The sequence below is a fragment of the Malaclemys terrapin genome, chromosome 7 (assembly GCF_027887155.1).
Source record: "Malaclemys terrapin pileata isolate rMalTer1 chromosome 7, rMalTer1.hap1, whole genome shotgun sequence".
NCBI classification, from domain to species: domain Eukaryota; kingdom Metazoa; phylum Chordata; order Testudines; family Emydidae; genus Malaclemys; species Malaclemys terrapin.
In genome coordinates, this window is record NC_071511.1 from 8,724,112 (window position 1) to 8,740,088 (window position 15,977).

Consider the following 15,977-nt stretch of genomic DNA (forward strand, 5'->3'; position numbering starts at 1 on the left):
CCCACATTCACACTGTACATTGAAGTCTACAAGCTAGACTTACCAAGTCTGTCAGAAAGGTTCTTCTCTAACTTTTCCCAGGAGGAGGTTTGTGCTCCCAGTGTTGCTTGCAGATTTTCGATCTGCCGAAGAAGTGGCCTGGTAGCAGATGTAACACTTTGACTCAGTTCTTGGTTCCGATTCTCTGCTTCTTGGAGTCTCTGAATTATGAATTAGTTAAATGCCATTAAACCTTAACACGGCATGACCAGTTTAAATTTTACCACAAAATTCAGCTAAAAATGTAACTGCAATCCTTATATGTTCTACAATAACTACTTTTTAAACTACACTTTTTTTTTTTTTTTTTGGTTTTAGTAAAGTTAGAGGAGAATAATACATCATCAAGAGCTGGAGTGACATTTTTAGACAAGTCATTAGGAAACAGGTCTGGTGTTTAAATTCAAACAGTAGAAGATGATTTAATTGTCAAGGGGCCGTTTTCTGATGGTAGTGTTGTGTTAGTATATAACTGGAGTTTCCAGTATTAAGCAGAAGACAAATCTCATCTAGCAGACCCTAATTCTTAGCTGACAGCATATTATGGTTTCAATTTTAAAAATGCCATTACTTGAGAAGAAAGAAGAGGACTCCATTCTGGGGCTCAAAAGTTCAAGTTTTGAGTTTTGCCTCTACTAACCACTTCACACCTCAACAGGATCTGCTATCAAGCCCACATTTCCCTCCTGATGCTAACATATTCATTTGGCAATACTCTCTCCACAGGCCCCAGGAAGATGTCACATTTAGACTAATCTCTGTGCCAGGGGTCAGCAACGTTCGGCACGCGGCTCGCCAGGGTAAGCACCCTGGCGGGCCGGGCCAGTTTTATTTACCTGCTGACGCGGCAGGTTCGGCCGATCGTGGCCCCCACTGGCCGCGGTTCGCCGTCCCGGGCCAATGGGGGCGGCGAGAAGCCGCAGCCAGCACATCGCTTGCCCGCGCCACTTCTCGCAGCCCCCATTGGCCCGGGACGGCGAACCGCGGCCAGTGGGGGCCGCGATCGGCCGAACCTGCCGCATCAGCAGGTAAATAAAACTGGCCCAGCCCGCCAGGGTGCTTACCCTGGCGAGCCGCGTGCCGAATGTTGCCGACCCCTGCTCTGGGCTATTCCTAAAAGGAAAGGATGAAGAAGTAATCCACTCTTCCAAGGAAGGTAAGAAGGGATTTAAGTGTCCATTTACTGGAAGTTTTACAGCATAATCACAATCTTAATGGCTAAATTTTGCTTCATACTAAAAAGATCCCATCATGCTTAAAAAGCTGGCATAATGGTTTTCAAAGAAATATATTGTCTGAAAATCAAAGAACAACCAAAGGTTTTTCCTAACATTTGTTCCTAATGTTCTTCTGCACTAGACGTGGCCTAAAAAGTATCAACCCAAACAACTATCTTGTGGCCTATGAACTTTGAAGTCATTTTAGCATTTTGTATTCTGCTTTTAGAAGTCCCTCCCCAAACGATTTAGCATAATCCTATGTATGTAGTGTAGTTGTAGCCGTATCGGTCCCAGGATGTTAAAGACACAAGTTGAAGGGAGATTAATATCTTTTACTGGATCAATTTCTGTTGGTGAGAGACAAGTTTTCGAGCCACACAGAGCCCTTCTTCAGGTTGTGGGAAAGTCACTCCCAGGGTCACAACAAAATGTAAGCTGGAATGGTTTGTTTAGCATATGTAGTTAGCACATATCCTAAGGGACCATTCAAGGTAGAGTGGCTCGTTAACACCTCTGCAGCCATAGGACAGAGGGGTTAGTGGGTTACAGATTCTTTTAATAAACCATATATCCAGTGTCTTGGCTCACATTTAGTGTCTCACAGAGTAAAGAATTTAAGCTCCCAGGCTCATCTTTTGAAAGTGTTGTGCGGGTTTCCTTCGAGGGATGAGGTCTGATAGGTCAGATACAGAGTGATCGATTTGTGAAAAGTGTACATCCCACAGGTGATAAAGTAGTTTTGTCTTGTATCACTTTCCTTTGTGAGTTTATTTGAGAGTGCAGTGATGGTCTGGTTTCACCCACATAGTTATTATTGGGGCACTTACTGCACTGAACAAGGTATACCACTCGTGATAGGCATGTGTAGGATCCATGGATCTTGAAAGGTGTGTTATGGGGGATATTGATCATTGTAGCAGTGGAGAGACGTCTGCAGGTTTTCCATCTGTTGGTCTGGCAGGGTCTGGTACCACTTTGAGTTGTTGTGTCTTGGTCTGTAGGGCGCTTGCTTCTGATGAGGAGCTTGGAGAGGATGGGGGGGTTGTTTGAAGGCCAGAAGTGGGGGTTCAGAAGAGACACTGGATTTATGGCTTGTTACAACAATCTATTACCCACTAATCCTCTCTTTTTGTCCTATGACAACAGAGGTGGAAAGGGGCCGCCCTACCTTGAATGGTCCCTTACAATATATGCTAACTACATATGCTAAACAATTTGTTCCACCGTACATTTTGCTGAGACATTGGGAGTTCCTTTCCCAGACCTGAAGAAGAGCTCTGTGTGACTCGAAAGCTTGTCTTTCTCACCAAAAAACAGGCACAAGAAGATTAAGCACTTGCTTAGGGCCCTGAACAGCTCAAAGGGGCCCTCTATTTGCTTTTTTTAGTATGCATTGTGTGGGGAGAGGGAGGGAGACATTCCTTCTTAGGGCCCCCAATGGGTTAGCACCGCCACTGCCAACCAAAGTTGGTCCAATAAAAGATATGGTCTCACCCACCTTTTCTATCTCAGTATAATCCTTGCCTTTTTTATTTTGAACCAAATAAACATGAAGCAGCTAGAAATATCAATGAAACAATTGTTACTGTACCTGTTGTAGTTCATGGATTTCTTGGCGCAAATAGTCCTCCTTTCTTGCTGCTTGCTGCTCGGCTCGTTGAAGTGCCAGTCTCAAGTCTGCCACCTGTATTAGCAGGAATCAGACAATTACTATATTTCATAATTCCTAATGAAGAATTTTAGTTTCCACTTGTCACTGCTACAGCCACGCGTACTTGCATCAGTGAATGTTGTACAGGGCCTCCAATTTATGAGTTTTACAAGTCAGCTATGCATACCCCCACACAGCATGTGCATAATAGTGTCACTAGCTTACCCACACACTGACTAGTTATACAGTGTCCAGTTCAAGGAGGTAACACTTAGCATCACAATAAGAATGGCACAAGCATGAACCATGGCTTACCACCAAAATTATAATTACGACTTTAGACAAGATAAACACATTTAGAATTATGACTTTGGACAAGCGGTTTAGTGCGACATGACTTTTCTCCTCCTATGTTTTGATCCATTTTTAATTGAATTTATGACTTATCTGGTGTTCACGCTATTTTCTATTTACTAGCTTACAGAACAGTCATGCTAGATTTGTTAAGTATTTTTTCCAAGCTGTTTCTGTCAAAAGATTATTTTTTTTGGAAGAATGGAGGAGAATTTTGACATCCAGCTTGCACAAAGCCTTCAATAGAGCACACCATCCACTAGCCCAAAGTACACACACAAATTAGAAAAGAAAGTTTTAATCCCCATGCTTAAAGCTCACCTGAATTGCTAAAGCCTCTTGCTGCTGGCGGGCCTCGTCTTGGGCCTTCTCCAGAGCTAATCCAAGTTCTTCCTTAGCTTTCATTTCACGACTTAATGCTGCTTCTTGTGCTTCACTATCCTTTGTAGCATTCGCTTTGTGAAGATCAGCAAGTTCCCTACAAACCAAGAATGAAAGGCACTGGAATTTTATATCATAAAATTCAAATTAAGTAGAAAAACTACAGTGATCCTCACAGTTTATACCATGTCAAGATGACTTACCAAGTAATTTTTTACTACATATTATAAACATTTCTCAGCCACCACACACAGGAGTTTTAAATGTAAATGTCTTGATTTTTGCATGCAAGTATCTGCTTACTTGTATGAGCTATCAAGTGCTGCTTGAACACTTCGGTTCCGTTCTTCAAGCTCTTCCATGTCGACCTGAAGTCTGCTGAGATCCTTCTCTTGTCGCTCTACCACACTGTTCAGTTGTTTAATGTTCTCTCGATGCTGCTTTTCAACCTCCTCCTTGCCATCAAGAACCTATTAGAGTGAAAAAAAAATTACAGGTCTATCAAAATAACTGAAAAACCCCTTCCAAATTTAAGATGGAGCATTTTATAAAGTCTTCCTGAGTTAAATTCCATTAAAACGTGAAACGCCAGCTCCAATTAAGACTACAACATTTTGCACTTGAATGGTTACAGCATACCTATGAGTCAATAAAACATAGACCAATAAAACTATAGTGACATCTACTTCTAGGCATAGGCATAGGCAACTTGTGGCAATCAAGCTCAGGGCCAACAGAAAGCCCTGCTGAGCACTAATGTAAGTTTTAGTGAGAGTGAAATATCAAGAGCCTGAATAAGACTTACTAAGACCACCGAATAGTCTTAAAATTACCTTTGGTGAGTGAAAGCCTAGAATGTAAGATTCCTGGAAAGGAGCTTTAACTAAAGTTGAAGAAAAAAGGGAGAGGTGTATGGGATACCTACTGAGATAAGGAAACTACCGCCATGGGCGGCTCGTGAACCTCTGGCTGGGGGAGGCCATCCTCCAGCCCCACCCCTTCCGCCAGATGCTCCACCCCTTCCGTGCGCCTCAGAACCCAGAGCTCCCCCACCACCAGCCTCCACCCCAGGCTGGCTAGTGCCCGCAGCCCACCCTAGCCCTGGAGCACCAGGAGGGAGAGCACACGGTGGTGCCGCTGCAGCCTCCCCAGCCCCTGGAGCCAAGTGGCACTGCCAAAGCAGGGCCCTAGGGGCGGAGCTCAGCCTCCCCCACCCACCGCCCATGACGACCACCGTTGTTTAGGTGGCAACTGTGACACTGGCAGACCAGGTGCCAGCACATGCCAAGGCTCCCAGGTCTCAGCTGAACACTGATAAATACATAGTTGGAACCAGTCTGGCTCACCAGTGCGTTAGTATAGGAATAAAAAGCCCTAAGAAGGGGGAACTGTATCTTTTATGCTGCTTGGACTTTGAAGAGCAAGGATTACTAAGCATAAGCAAAAGATCCTAAGTGCTTGGGTTGGGTTAGCCATAAAGGACATACAGAGCTTGCTTATTATAGATGCTTCTATTACCATTTGAAATTTTAGACGAACCATTTGTTTACCTGCTTTAACCTTGTAAATAACTGTTATTTCCTTTTCCTAGTTAATAAATCTTTAGACAGTTTATTAAAGGATTGATGTGAGCTCTAAGGTGCAACTGAGGTGGGGTAAGTGACTGGCCCTTTGGGACTTGGAGTTACCTGAACATTCTTATAATTCTTGATGTAAGGGACCATCGATCACTAAGACAAGCTTGACTAAGTGACAAGATAGATCAGAGTATCCCAGGGGAATGTCTGTGACTCCATGATTAGGCTGTTACACTGCCTGAGGAGTTTACACTTTATACTTGGTTAATTAAATCTAAGTTTACAGCTCTCAGCCAGTTTGGGGTTTGTGCCCTGTTTCCTGACAGTCAGCCCTGAGGTTGGTAATCATGCTTTTGAGCCACCGCAGGAATGCTTGACAGCAACATCGACAAAGAACTAAAATAATATCATCAAAACTTCTCTGGTTGCTCTAATATATCTCCACTCCAAGGTATGAGAATCAATAATGTCTGTAACGCACATGACATACTAAAAAGAGCCCTTCACAGGAGTGCCATAAACCTAGGTCTGGAAAGCTAAACTGGGAATTCCACATCTGATCACCAAGGCTAAACTAGCTACTGTTATGGCAGCCAAGAGGCTATTAAGCCTCTGAAAGCATGAAGTGACATTTGTGTCCTGAACTTTCACAGAAAATCACAATAAAATAAACTAAGTCTGACCCTAGTAAGCCGGTATTTCAGATGGGCATTGTTCATTCAGGACAACATCTGCAACCACTGAGGTATTTCAACACTTCAACTAATGCAATAGTGAAACACTAATAAAAAATATAGTTATTTTAAGTAAAATTTTTCTAGAAAGATATCCATAATTGACTGTATAAAAAAACCTAACTACAGCTACATAAAGTTACCCCCAAAGGAAGATGGAGAAAGAGTGCAAACAATGAGGAACTACAGAATTAGAAACAAATGATGAAGAATAGTTAATGGACTGAGTGAAAGCATCCAGAAACCACATGCCCCAAACTACTGAGAATCAGAAGAGGGACCGCAATCTCCAAACCACAATGAAGTACAAAGGAACAAAAGCTATTATGAAACCCCTCAAAAAGACTATCTTGTATAGTCAGAGTTAAAGGAACCAATATCAGAATAATGTGATTTACAGAATGTGACTGTAAATATATCTAACCTGTTTTAAATGCTGCAACTCCTCTTCTAACTCCTTAATCTTTTTGCTCTGTTTTGTATTAGTATTTTCATTTTCCTTCTCCTTCATTCTTAACTTCTTAATGATGTTGGAATTGTGTAGCTGCTGTTTTGAAAGCTTTTCTCCTTTAAAAGAAAAACGTGTATGAAGTTAAATATTAGCATGTCCTTCCATCATCCAATGTAGTGCAAGATTTGTTTTCTCCGAGGCAGGAGTAGGCAACCTATGGCACAGGTGCCGAAGGCAGCACGCGAGCTGATTTTCAGTGGCACTCACATGCCTGGGTCCTGGCCACCGGTCCGGGGGGCTCTGCATTTTAATTTAATTTTAAATGAAGCTTCTTAAATAATTTAAAAACCTTGTTTACTTCACATACAACAATAGTTTATTTATATTATAGACTTATAGAAAAAGACTTTCTAAAAATGTTAAAATGTATTACTGGCACACGAAACCTTAGAGTGAATAAATGAAGACTCAGCACAGCACTTCTGAAAGGTTGCAGACCCCTGCTCTAAGGAGTAGCAGTATCACCAAGAAATATGATTTTACATTGACTCCTCTATAGTGCTTAATTTCAAACATTAGGGCACTGTATAGCACCTATTGCCATAGTATCTACATGCTTACACTGTGCTATATTAAGGATAATTAATGCAACTGCCGCCAGACTATATTATCTACTGTAAGACGACACTGGAATCAACATAAGTCATCAATTATTCCAATATTAAGCTAACAGTGAATCAGTGCTAAAGCTGCTTATTTTCTTCTCTCCCAATCACTTCAACCTATAGTATTTTTACACTGCTACTGACATGGCAGCCTTATAACATTTTCTATTGTCAGTGGGTTCTGGTCATCTTAAATGTATAGCCGTCATTCCTCCAATCCCATTGGAACAAGCATAGTGATGTCACAATGCCTGAAAACTTCCCTCTTAAGGTATGTCTACAGTGCAAAATTATGCTGACCTAAGTTATAACGACATACAGCCACCACAGTAATTAAATCGCTTTTGCATGTCCATACTACCCTCCCTCCATCAGCGGTGCACATACTCACCAGGAGCACTTGCACCGATTTAACTGTCAGGGTGGGACAGCTTCTAAAAGGCAGCAACAGTGTCTACACTGACAATGTGTTGACCTAACTACATCTACATTGACTCTACCCCTCTTGTGGAAGTGGAGTTAAGTTGGTGTAGTGGGCGAGTTATATCAGCAGGAGCAACATTTTAGCGTAGACACTTAGCCCAGGTCTACACTAGCGGGGGGGTCGACCTAAGATACGCAACTTCAGCTACGCAAATAGCGTAGCTGAAGTCAGCGTATCTTAGGTCAACATACCTGGCCATAAGGACGGCGGCGAGTTGACCGCTGCCGCTCCCCCGTCGACTTCGCTTCCGCCTCTCACGAGCTGGAGTTCCGGAGTTGACGGGGAGCGCGATCGGGGATCAATTTTATCCCGTCTACACTAGACGCAATAAATTGATCCCCGATAGATCTATCACTACCCGCCGATCCAGCGGGTAGTGAAGACCTGCCCTTGGAGAGTTAGATTGACGTTAAGTTGCCTTACATCAACTCAGTAGTGTAGACCAGGCCTTAGTCCCTAACTCTATAAAATACAATTTTTTTAGTTTAGTGGGTTGTTGGTTTTTTTACAAGAAGTCAGCATACAATTCATGTGAACGAATACTTAACACCTAATAGTATTTCATAATCATTAATATACCCTCTATGTGGTAAGCAGGAACTCCCATTGAACAGATAGGTTAATAACTGAGGCATGCAAGCAAGTCATTTGACGCCCAAAGTCAACACAGCCAGGATTTGAACGCAAAGAGTCCCAAGTCGCAGTCCTATATTCTATCTGCTAGGCCACACTTTGATATGAATTATCACTGTTTCGCCATGTTATGGATACATAAAATAAATTCACTGATATACAAGCTACACATCATTTTCCTAATGTAGATGAATGTGCCCGTGCTGCTGATCTAATTTTGTTTGTGACAGAGCAAAATATTTACGATATCTACCTGTACAAGGCTTCTACACCCAGAGTTCTCTGTCAAATCAGAAAGTGGAGACAGGGGATGGAAATTCCTAAGTTCTTCCATCAAATTTGGGGTTCACTATACCCACACTTTGATGTTTAAAAAAGTATGGATAGGAGTGAGATTCATAGCTTAAACATTTTCCACATGTAGAATATATTTGAAATAACATGACATTTTCATGTATCTAAAATAAGACAGAATGCATTAGAAGACACTTTTAAAATATCTTTACTATAACACTTTTACCAACTTTACCTTCTTGCATTAGTTCATTGATTTGTTCATCCTTCTCCTTCAATAGTTCAGCTGTTTCATTACAATTTAGTCTAGTTGCCAATTCTTCTTTAACATTCTTTACTTCCTAAAAAGGAGGAAATATTCTTAGTACTATTTATAAATAATGTTAGCCTTTTTTTAAAATACATATGTTAAGTTACATTGAGCTTTTATCCACTGGAAAAATAGATATGGCCCCAAATATAGCATAGTTTCTCAGATTCCTAAAAAGACTTTAGACCAGTGGTTTTCAACCTTTTTTTGTTTGCAAACCCCTAAAAAATTGCAAATGGAAGTGCAGACCCCTTTCGAAAACTTAGACATAGTTTGCAGACTCCCAGGGGTCTGTGGATCTCAGATTGAGAACTACTGCTTTAGATTTTGTATTTTAGAATAAACCAGCAGTTAAAAGAATGAAAACAAATTATTCTAAGAACTAGGCAATCAATAATTGTGTGAACTCAAAGATGCAGAAGGTGATAACTAGCCTTAAGTGTATATTTTTTAAGTTCACTAACACCCCTATTATTTTGGGGGAATTCTATAGACTGTATTAAGCAGGAGGTTAGACTAGATGATCACAGTGGTCCCTTCTGGACTTGGAATCTATGAATACCCCCATTTTCTCTTTTCAATCAGAATTTTCTTTTGCCTTTACCTCATCCCATTTTAAACCTCTGTGATGTAGCAAAAAAACCCAGAACTATTTAATTCATGCAAGTGAATATCAGATAACGTGGGATTCTACTTCCTCCTAAAAAGTACAACCCCAACTGCTCCAACACACATTTAGAGGGGCATTGACAAAACAACTGTGTTTAATAATAAAGCATTTTTTAAAATCTGAATTTAAGAATATTTTTTAATTATGCTGTTTAATTTACTTTTTGCAGAATGACTATGAACAGACCACCCTAAGCAAAATGCTTTAGTGTTTGAACAGTGAATGTTTAAATCCCAAACCCCTCCCCCCCCCTTTTTTTTTTTAATAAAATCATGAAAACATCTCTATCAGGTCTTGTGGAGCCCATCCCCCCAAAACACCACACACAAAAAACCCAAAACCTTTATATTGATATCTAACAGGTTTCAGAGTAACAGCTGTGTTAGTCTGTATCCGCAAAAAGAAGAACAGGAGTACTTGTGGCACCTTAGAGACTAACAAATTTATTAGAGCATAAGCTTTCGTGGACTACAGCCCACTTATGCATCCGATGAAGTGGGCTGTAGTCCACGAAAGCTTATGCTCTAATAAATTTGTTAGTCTCTAAGGTGCCACAAGTACTCCTGTTCTTCTTTTTATTGATATCTAAGTTACTTCACAGTGGCTCCTGTAAATATCATGTTTTCCCAACCTCAATTTCTATGATTTGCTCCTAAGGGAAGCTGAGACTATTTAGTGTTATAAATACTAATTCAGCTAGGAAGCTGATTACCTTTTTAGCTGCATCCCTCTCTTTGCATGCTAGCTGGACCTTCTTTTCAGCATCTGCTATTCGCTGAGTAAACTCCTCTTTAAGAGATGAAATGCTACTGCTCTCTTCTTTCACTCTAAACATTTCACTAGATTTAAGACATTTTAGAATAGTCCAATGGTTATGTTGACATTTCAAACTGCATTCAACAAGCTCTTATAATAAACTTTAACTAGCAAGACTCAAAACATTGAAACTCATCAGAAACACAGGTCTTTAGAAGATCTTCACCGATTTAGTTAAATAGTGTAAAATAAGGTTGGCACTTCAATGATTTCATCTAAAACACATTATCCACTAATCAAGCTCTGCTAATGAATGGGTAAACATACAGCATCGGTACAACAAGAGTTACACTATGTAACTCTACGTAAAAGAATAAATGAACACAAATCAGACGTCAAGAATTATAAAATTCAAAAACCAGTTGGAGAACACTTCAGTCTCCAAGGCCACTCGATTACAGACCTAAAAGTCGCAATATTACAACAAAAAAACTTCAAAAACAGATTCCAAGGAGAGACTGCTGAATTGGAATTAATTTGCAAATTGGACACCATTAAATTAGGCTTGAACAAAGACGCAGTGGATGGGCCATTACACAAAGTAAAACTATTTCCCCATGCTTATTCTCCCCCCTCCCCCACATCTCCTTGTCAATTGCTGGAAATGGGCCATTTTCATTACCACTACAAACAGTTTTTTTGTTTTTTTTCCTCTCCTGCTGAGGAAAGCTCACCTTAACTGATCACTCTCCTTATAGTGTGTATAGTAACACCCATTGTTTCATGTTGTGTGTGTGTGTGTATATATATATATCTATCTTCCTACTGTATTTTCCACTACATGCATCCGATGAAGTAGGCTGTAGCCCACGAAAGCTTATGCTCAAATACATTTGTTAGTCTCTAAGGTGCCACAAGTACTCCCGTTCTTTTTACTGTGTAAAAGACAACTGATTGTTTATTAAGTTATTTAATAAACAAACAAAAAATCATGACTACTTCACACTAATAGCAGGCTGATTTCACAAATAAAACAGTTGTTTGAACACTAATAAAAAATATTTGTTTTACTGTATCACACACCTAAGTAGCCCCCATTTTTGTTGCAATAAGTCACAATTTAGCACTTATAAGCAGAACGCTTACATTCAGAACTGTCGCTATTTTGATACTTACTCTTTCAGGTTATCGAAAGCTTCTTCCAGGCCTGCCTTCTCTTTACTAACACTTAATAATTGTGTTTCCCTCTTCTCCAGCTTCTCAGTCAACAAATCAATCATCTGAATAAATTTTAGACATTAAGATCAAAAACAGTTAAATGATGGAAATAGCATTTTTTTTTTCTTTAGCTGGGTTTTGAGGTTGGAATTCTTTTGATACTTTTAGGAACTTTTATTTTAAAGTCAATGAAGAATGGCAAGCCTCATGGTAAGCTTTTACATCTAATTATATCAGAAACAGAATCTGGATGTTTTGAATCTATTTAGTTTTCTAAACTTTTAACAAAGGGAATTCCTGGCTCAGCTAAAATTCCCATTAAATTCAGTAGTAGTTCAATGGTAGTTCTGTCTGAGTAAAGAGTGCTAAATAGGGCCCATAGTCTCCACTATCTTCCTATTTGCTTATTTTGTCAGATACACTTGCAGATGACAGAGATTACAATTGTGGCATCTGACAACTTAATTTTGAATCTTTTTCATGTTTTTAAGAGATAAAGATGTTATGTAAGTGCAAGAGTAATTGCTTCCAAAATGCTTCATTTGTAACAGCTGTTTTAAGTTTTTACACTAGGGAGCAGAAGTTTCGTTTACAACTACTGGCCATAAGTACTAAACAGAGACTCAAAAAGTTTATCAGATGAAGTTAAGAAACAAGAAAAACAAGGCTCTTTACTTTCTAGATTTTTAATAAATAAATGTGCATGATTAAAAACTCCTTTATACTTCTCATTCCACTGTTTTGTGGCACTTTACCACAGAAGAGGCATGATAAAATGCAAATGGAGTCTACAAACTACATGTAACAAATATAAGTCAATCTCCAATAACAGATAAAGTATGTGCATCAAACATGTATCACAATCTAATTAGGGCATATAACTGAAAAATCTGCTATATTTCATGAACAATCACAGGTTTCTAAACCAAAAAAAGTCTTCGCTATTCAATAATTATACAATTATCTAATTAAACATAATTATGTAACAGCCCATGACTGTAGTTATACTGATAAGTCTGTAGTGTAGACCTAGCCTGAGCCAGATTCTTGTTAGTAGGCCTCAAGACAATGCACTGAAAATAGTAGTATGGACACTGTATCTCAGGCTCTCAAGCCTAGGGGACAGATGGGTTTGAGAACCCAAGCCACAATGTCCATGCTATTGTTTTTAGCACGCCAACTCAAGCCCCACTAGCATGAACGTCTACCTAGGCTGGGAGGCTCGCTCCCAGCTGCGGTGTAGACATACCCATTAAGGCCCCAGTCTTGCAGCCAGGTCCACACAGACTGATGCTTGCACCCATGCGGAGCTCTAATGATTTCACTGAGATTCTGAACAGATGGAGCCTTACATTGCAGGATCAAAGAATTTTCCATTAGTACAGAATGATGCAGTATGGACTTATTTGGTCCAGGTATAAGTCAATGACTAGGGGTCAAGATCAATGCAGCTTCACTCCCTTACAACTGGGATGAATTCAGCCCACAGAATGCATGTTGTGTGTTTGCGTAACATATTCTAGAGTTACCTTGCAAAGCTCTTCCTTTTCACAATTCACTTTAGGCAACTTTTCAGCACCTTGCTGCTGCATCACAACCTCCACTTTGACAGTTTGTCCTTCATCTGTTTGTACAGCAGCAACCAGAATATCTGGTTGCTCAGAGTTAACAGGGGTCGCACTTCTCCCACTTTCCTCCATTTCAGTTTCCTCTGCGTGTACAAGTGTCTCATTCAATTCTTCTTTAGATTTATTTTTCATGAGGTCAACCATCTCAGTCTTTGGTGTTAAAGGGCTGACTGTGAGAGATGCTGAAGCACAACCTCTGCCGGATAATTCATCATCTGAATTGATTTCACTCACACTTCGGCTATCTAACGACTGCACACTAAATGAGTCAATTCTTTCAAAAGCATCAGAGGAGCTGCAACTCTCAGTCAGTTTCTGAAAGTCATCTAAACGATTATACTCAGCACAGGCAGATGTTGATAAGAGCTGAAAGGAAGTTTGCATCAGATGAAGACTGGATTTTGAATCTGTAGCCTCTTGTCTTGAACTTACCGAGCTCTCACTTATTACACTTTCATGGTCCAAAACTTCAATATCACTAGTTGTGGATGTCCCCGAGGAGAAAGCGCTAATAGGAGGTGAAGGTGTGTTGCTTTGTCTGTCCTCATTTTTTTGTTCCTTACTTTCCAAACCTATGTCCTTTGTCTCTGCAGTAAGAGATTGTGCAGGGCTGTCAGGAGCACTTCCTGATACATCATTTCCTGCATTAGATTTCACATTAACAACAACTTCAGGTACTTTGAGATCTAGAGTGGCCACCTTATCATCAGTGCCTTTGTCTGTATTCTCTTCATGCTTAGCATCAGTTTCAAGTGCAGAACTTTCTTCTAGATTTTCCTGGGGAACATCAAGGTTTTTCAAGTCCACTAGCACAGATGCAGAGGAATCTTTTGCTTCTGTCTCAGTTTCTACTAGCATTTCTGGCTGATTGCTGCATAGAGATTCCTTTAAAGTGCTTTTCACTTCTTCTTTGGGTCGCTGTGATTTGGTTGGAGGTTTAGACACCACTGGATTCTGCTGTATACTCTGAATATCTGGTGGAGAGAGAAAGGCACTGAAGAAATTCTCAGATTCATCCACCACTGTCCTCCTAACTGGTTTGGTGATTGCTGTTGGTGAGGATATTGGCTGACTTTGAGGTTCTATATTTGAGTTTAATCCCCAGGTAGAAGTATCCCATCCTCCACTTGTAAGGGAATTTGTTCCTAAAATAAGAAGTAAAGAAAATCATCCATATGAAAAACATCTAAAATATAAAAGTTACGGTTTTGCAGTACTGGCATTGCAAGATGCAACAATACAGAAAATTAAAAAAGAAAGTTATATGATGTTGAACATACAGCATGAAAGAAGATATATAGCTAGCCATAGTACCTTTTATTGTTATTGCAACCTTACATTTTACAAGTAATTGTCAAAGTTTAAAGGAGCCATAATGATTCAACGTACAGAAGGAACTCCAGAAAGGTAGAGCAACACAGATGAAAATGACTTTTCTTCTTCCCAGCAACTGTGGAACGTCAGTGGGGGATAGGAAGGCAGAGAGGAGTTATACCAAGATCTGAGAAGCAGCTGAAAAAGGTGCATATTAATTAATGGAGATATCCCATCTCCTAGAACAACTGGAAGGGACCTTGAAAGGTCGTCGAGTCCAGCCCCCTGCCTTCACTAGCAGGACCAAGTACTGATTTTGCCCCAGATCCCCAAGTGGCCCCCTCAAGGACTGAACTCACAACCCTGGGTTTAGCAGGCCAATGCTCAAACCACTGAGCTATCCCTCCCCCACAGGCGGTGAGCTGGGAATCAGAGATGACCTGTCCCCAGGAGCCTGCCCCAGGCAATGTCCCCGACGGCTCAGCCCCATCATGCCCAGTTTCTAGAGAGAGTGAAATAGGTCCATACAGAGTTTTGAAAATCATAAAGGACAATTTCCAAGATGGAAAGGAAACTAGTGAAGGGGACAGTGGACAGGGAATATAACCGGCTTACTGTAGTGAGAGTATGCTAGTTACAGTGATCTGGACACTCTGAAGTTCAGAGTATTAGGCAGATCAGAAAAGAGCAAATTGCAATTATCAGGGTTTTAAAAAAATTACCTGTCACTGACAAGTGGAAAACTAATTCTAACAACTGAGACAGTCTCAGCTTTCAATTTTTGAAGAATTAAGGCTAAAAGGTTCTAGCCTTTATGGCTTGACAATAAACTTCCAAACACAAACCAGTGGAACAAACTTTTTGAGGCAGCTGACAAACAACTTCAGTGCCTTGGGGGCTGTCCCTAATCTTCTCAAACAGGCTAAAACCAAGACATTCCTTTGTTTTCCACGGTTGCTATGCCCAGCCTTGTGGAGCAACAGTAAAACTAACAATAATCCAGTTAGCTTCACTCTGCTCCTCAGTCCTGTCCCACAGCAGCAAACAGGGTACTGCATCTGTTTGCCTTGGACTTTGGTGGCATCCCTCCCAGCCTCATCTCTCATATTAACCTCTGGACGGTTTTGTTCTCTGGGTAGGGGGGAGGATAGCTCAGTGGTTTGAGCATTGGCCTGCTAAACCCAGGGTTGTGAGTTCAATCCTTGAGGGGGCCACTTAGGGATCTGGGGCACAATCAGTACATGGTCCTGCTAGTGAAGGCAGGGGCTGGTCTCAATGACCTTTCGGGGTCCCTTCCAGTTCTATGAGATAGGTATATGTCCGTATATGTTGGGTAGGATGTGAAGAATTTCATTGTCAAATTTTAGTAGTGTCGTAAATGCAGTAACTGACAGGACAATATGGAACAGAAAACATTTGAGGTTCAAGAATAATTTCCAAGATATTTCCCGCATGTAGTCAAAGCACTGGATATCTCACTACTTATTTCAGACTTATGTAAAAAGAGATTTGTCCCAACAAATATTTCGTTAAGGCATGCATTAGTAAACTAATACCAAATCTCTAAGTTATAACACGCAATAGCAATTGATGCACTA

General features: G+C 40.5%; 1 protein-coding gene across 1 annotated transcript in view; it reads right to left on the bottom strand.

The window, feature by feature from the left end:
* Window positions 1-15,977, bottom strand: part of TMF1 (TATA element modulatory factor 1) — a 31,489-nt gene that overhangs the window by 12,565 nt on the left and 2,947 nt on the right. Inside the window, exons 2-10 of the mRNA XM_054033508.1 lie at window positions 12,967-14,210; window positions 11,396-11,499; window positions 10,176-10,302; window positions 8,719-8,824; window positions 6,381-6,523; window positions 3,949-4,115; window positions 3,586-3,742; window positions 2,851-2,943; window positions 44-200 (exon numbers count right to left, since the gene is read on the bottom strand). Of these exons, the coding sequence (XP_053889483.1) occupies window positions 44-200; window positions 2,851-2,943; window positions 3,586-3,742; window positions 3,949-4,115; window positions 6,381-6,523; window positions 8,719-8,824; window positions 10,176-10,302; window positions 11,396-11,499; window positions 12,967-14,210 (2,298 nt within the window). The remainder of the gene's footprint in view (window positions 1-43; window positions 201-2,850; window positions 2,944-3,585; window positions 3,743-3,948; window positions 4,116-6,380; window positions 6,524-8,718; window positions 8,825-10,175; window positions 10,303-11,395; window positions 11,500-12,966; window positions 14,211-15,977) is intronic.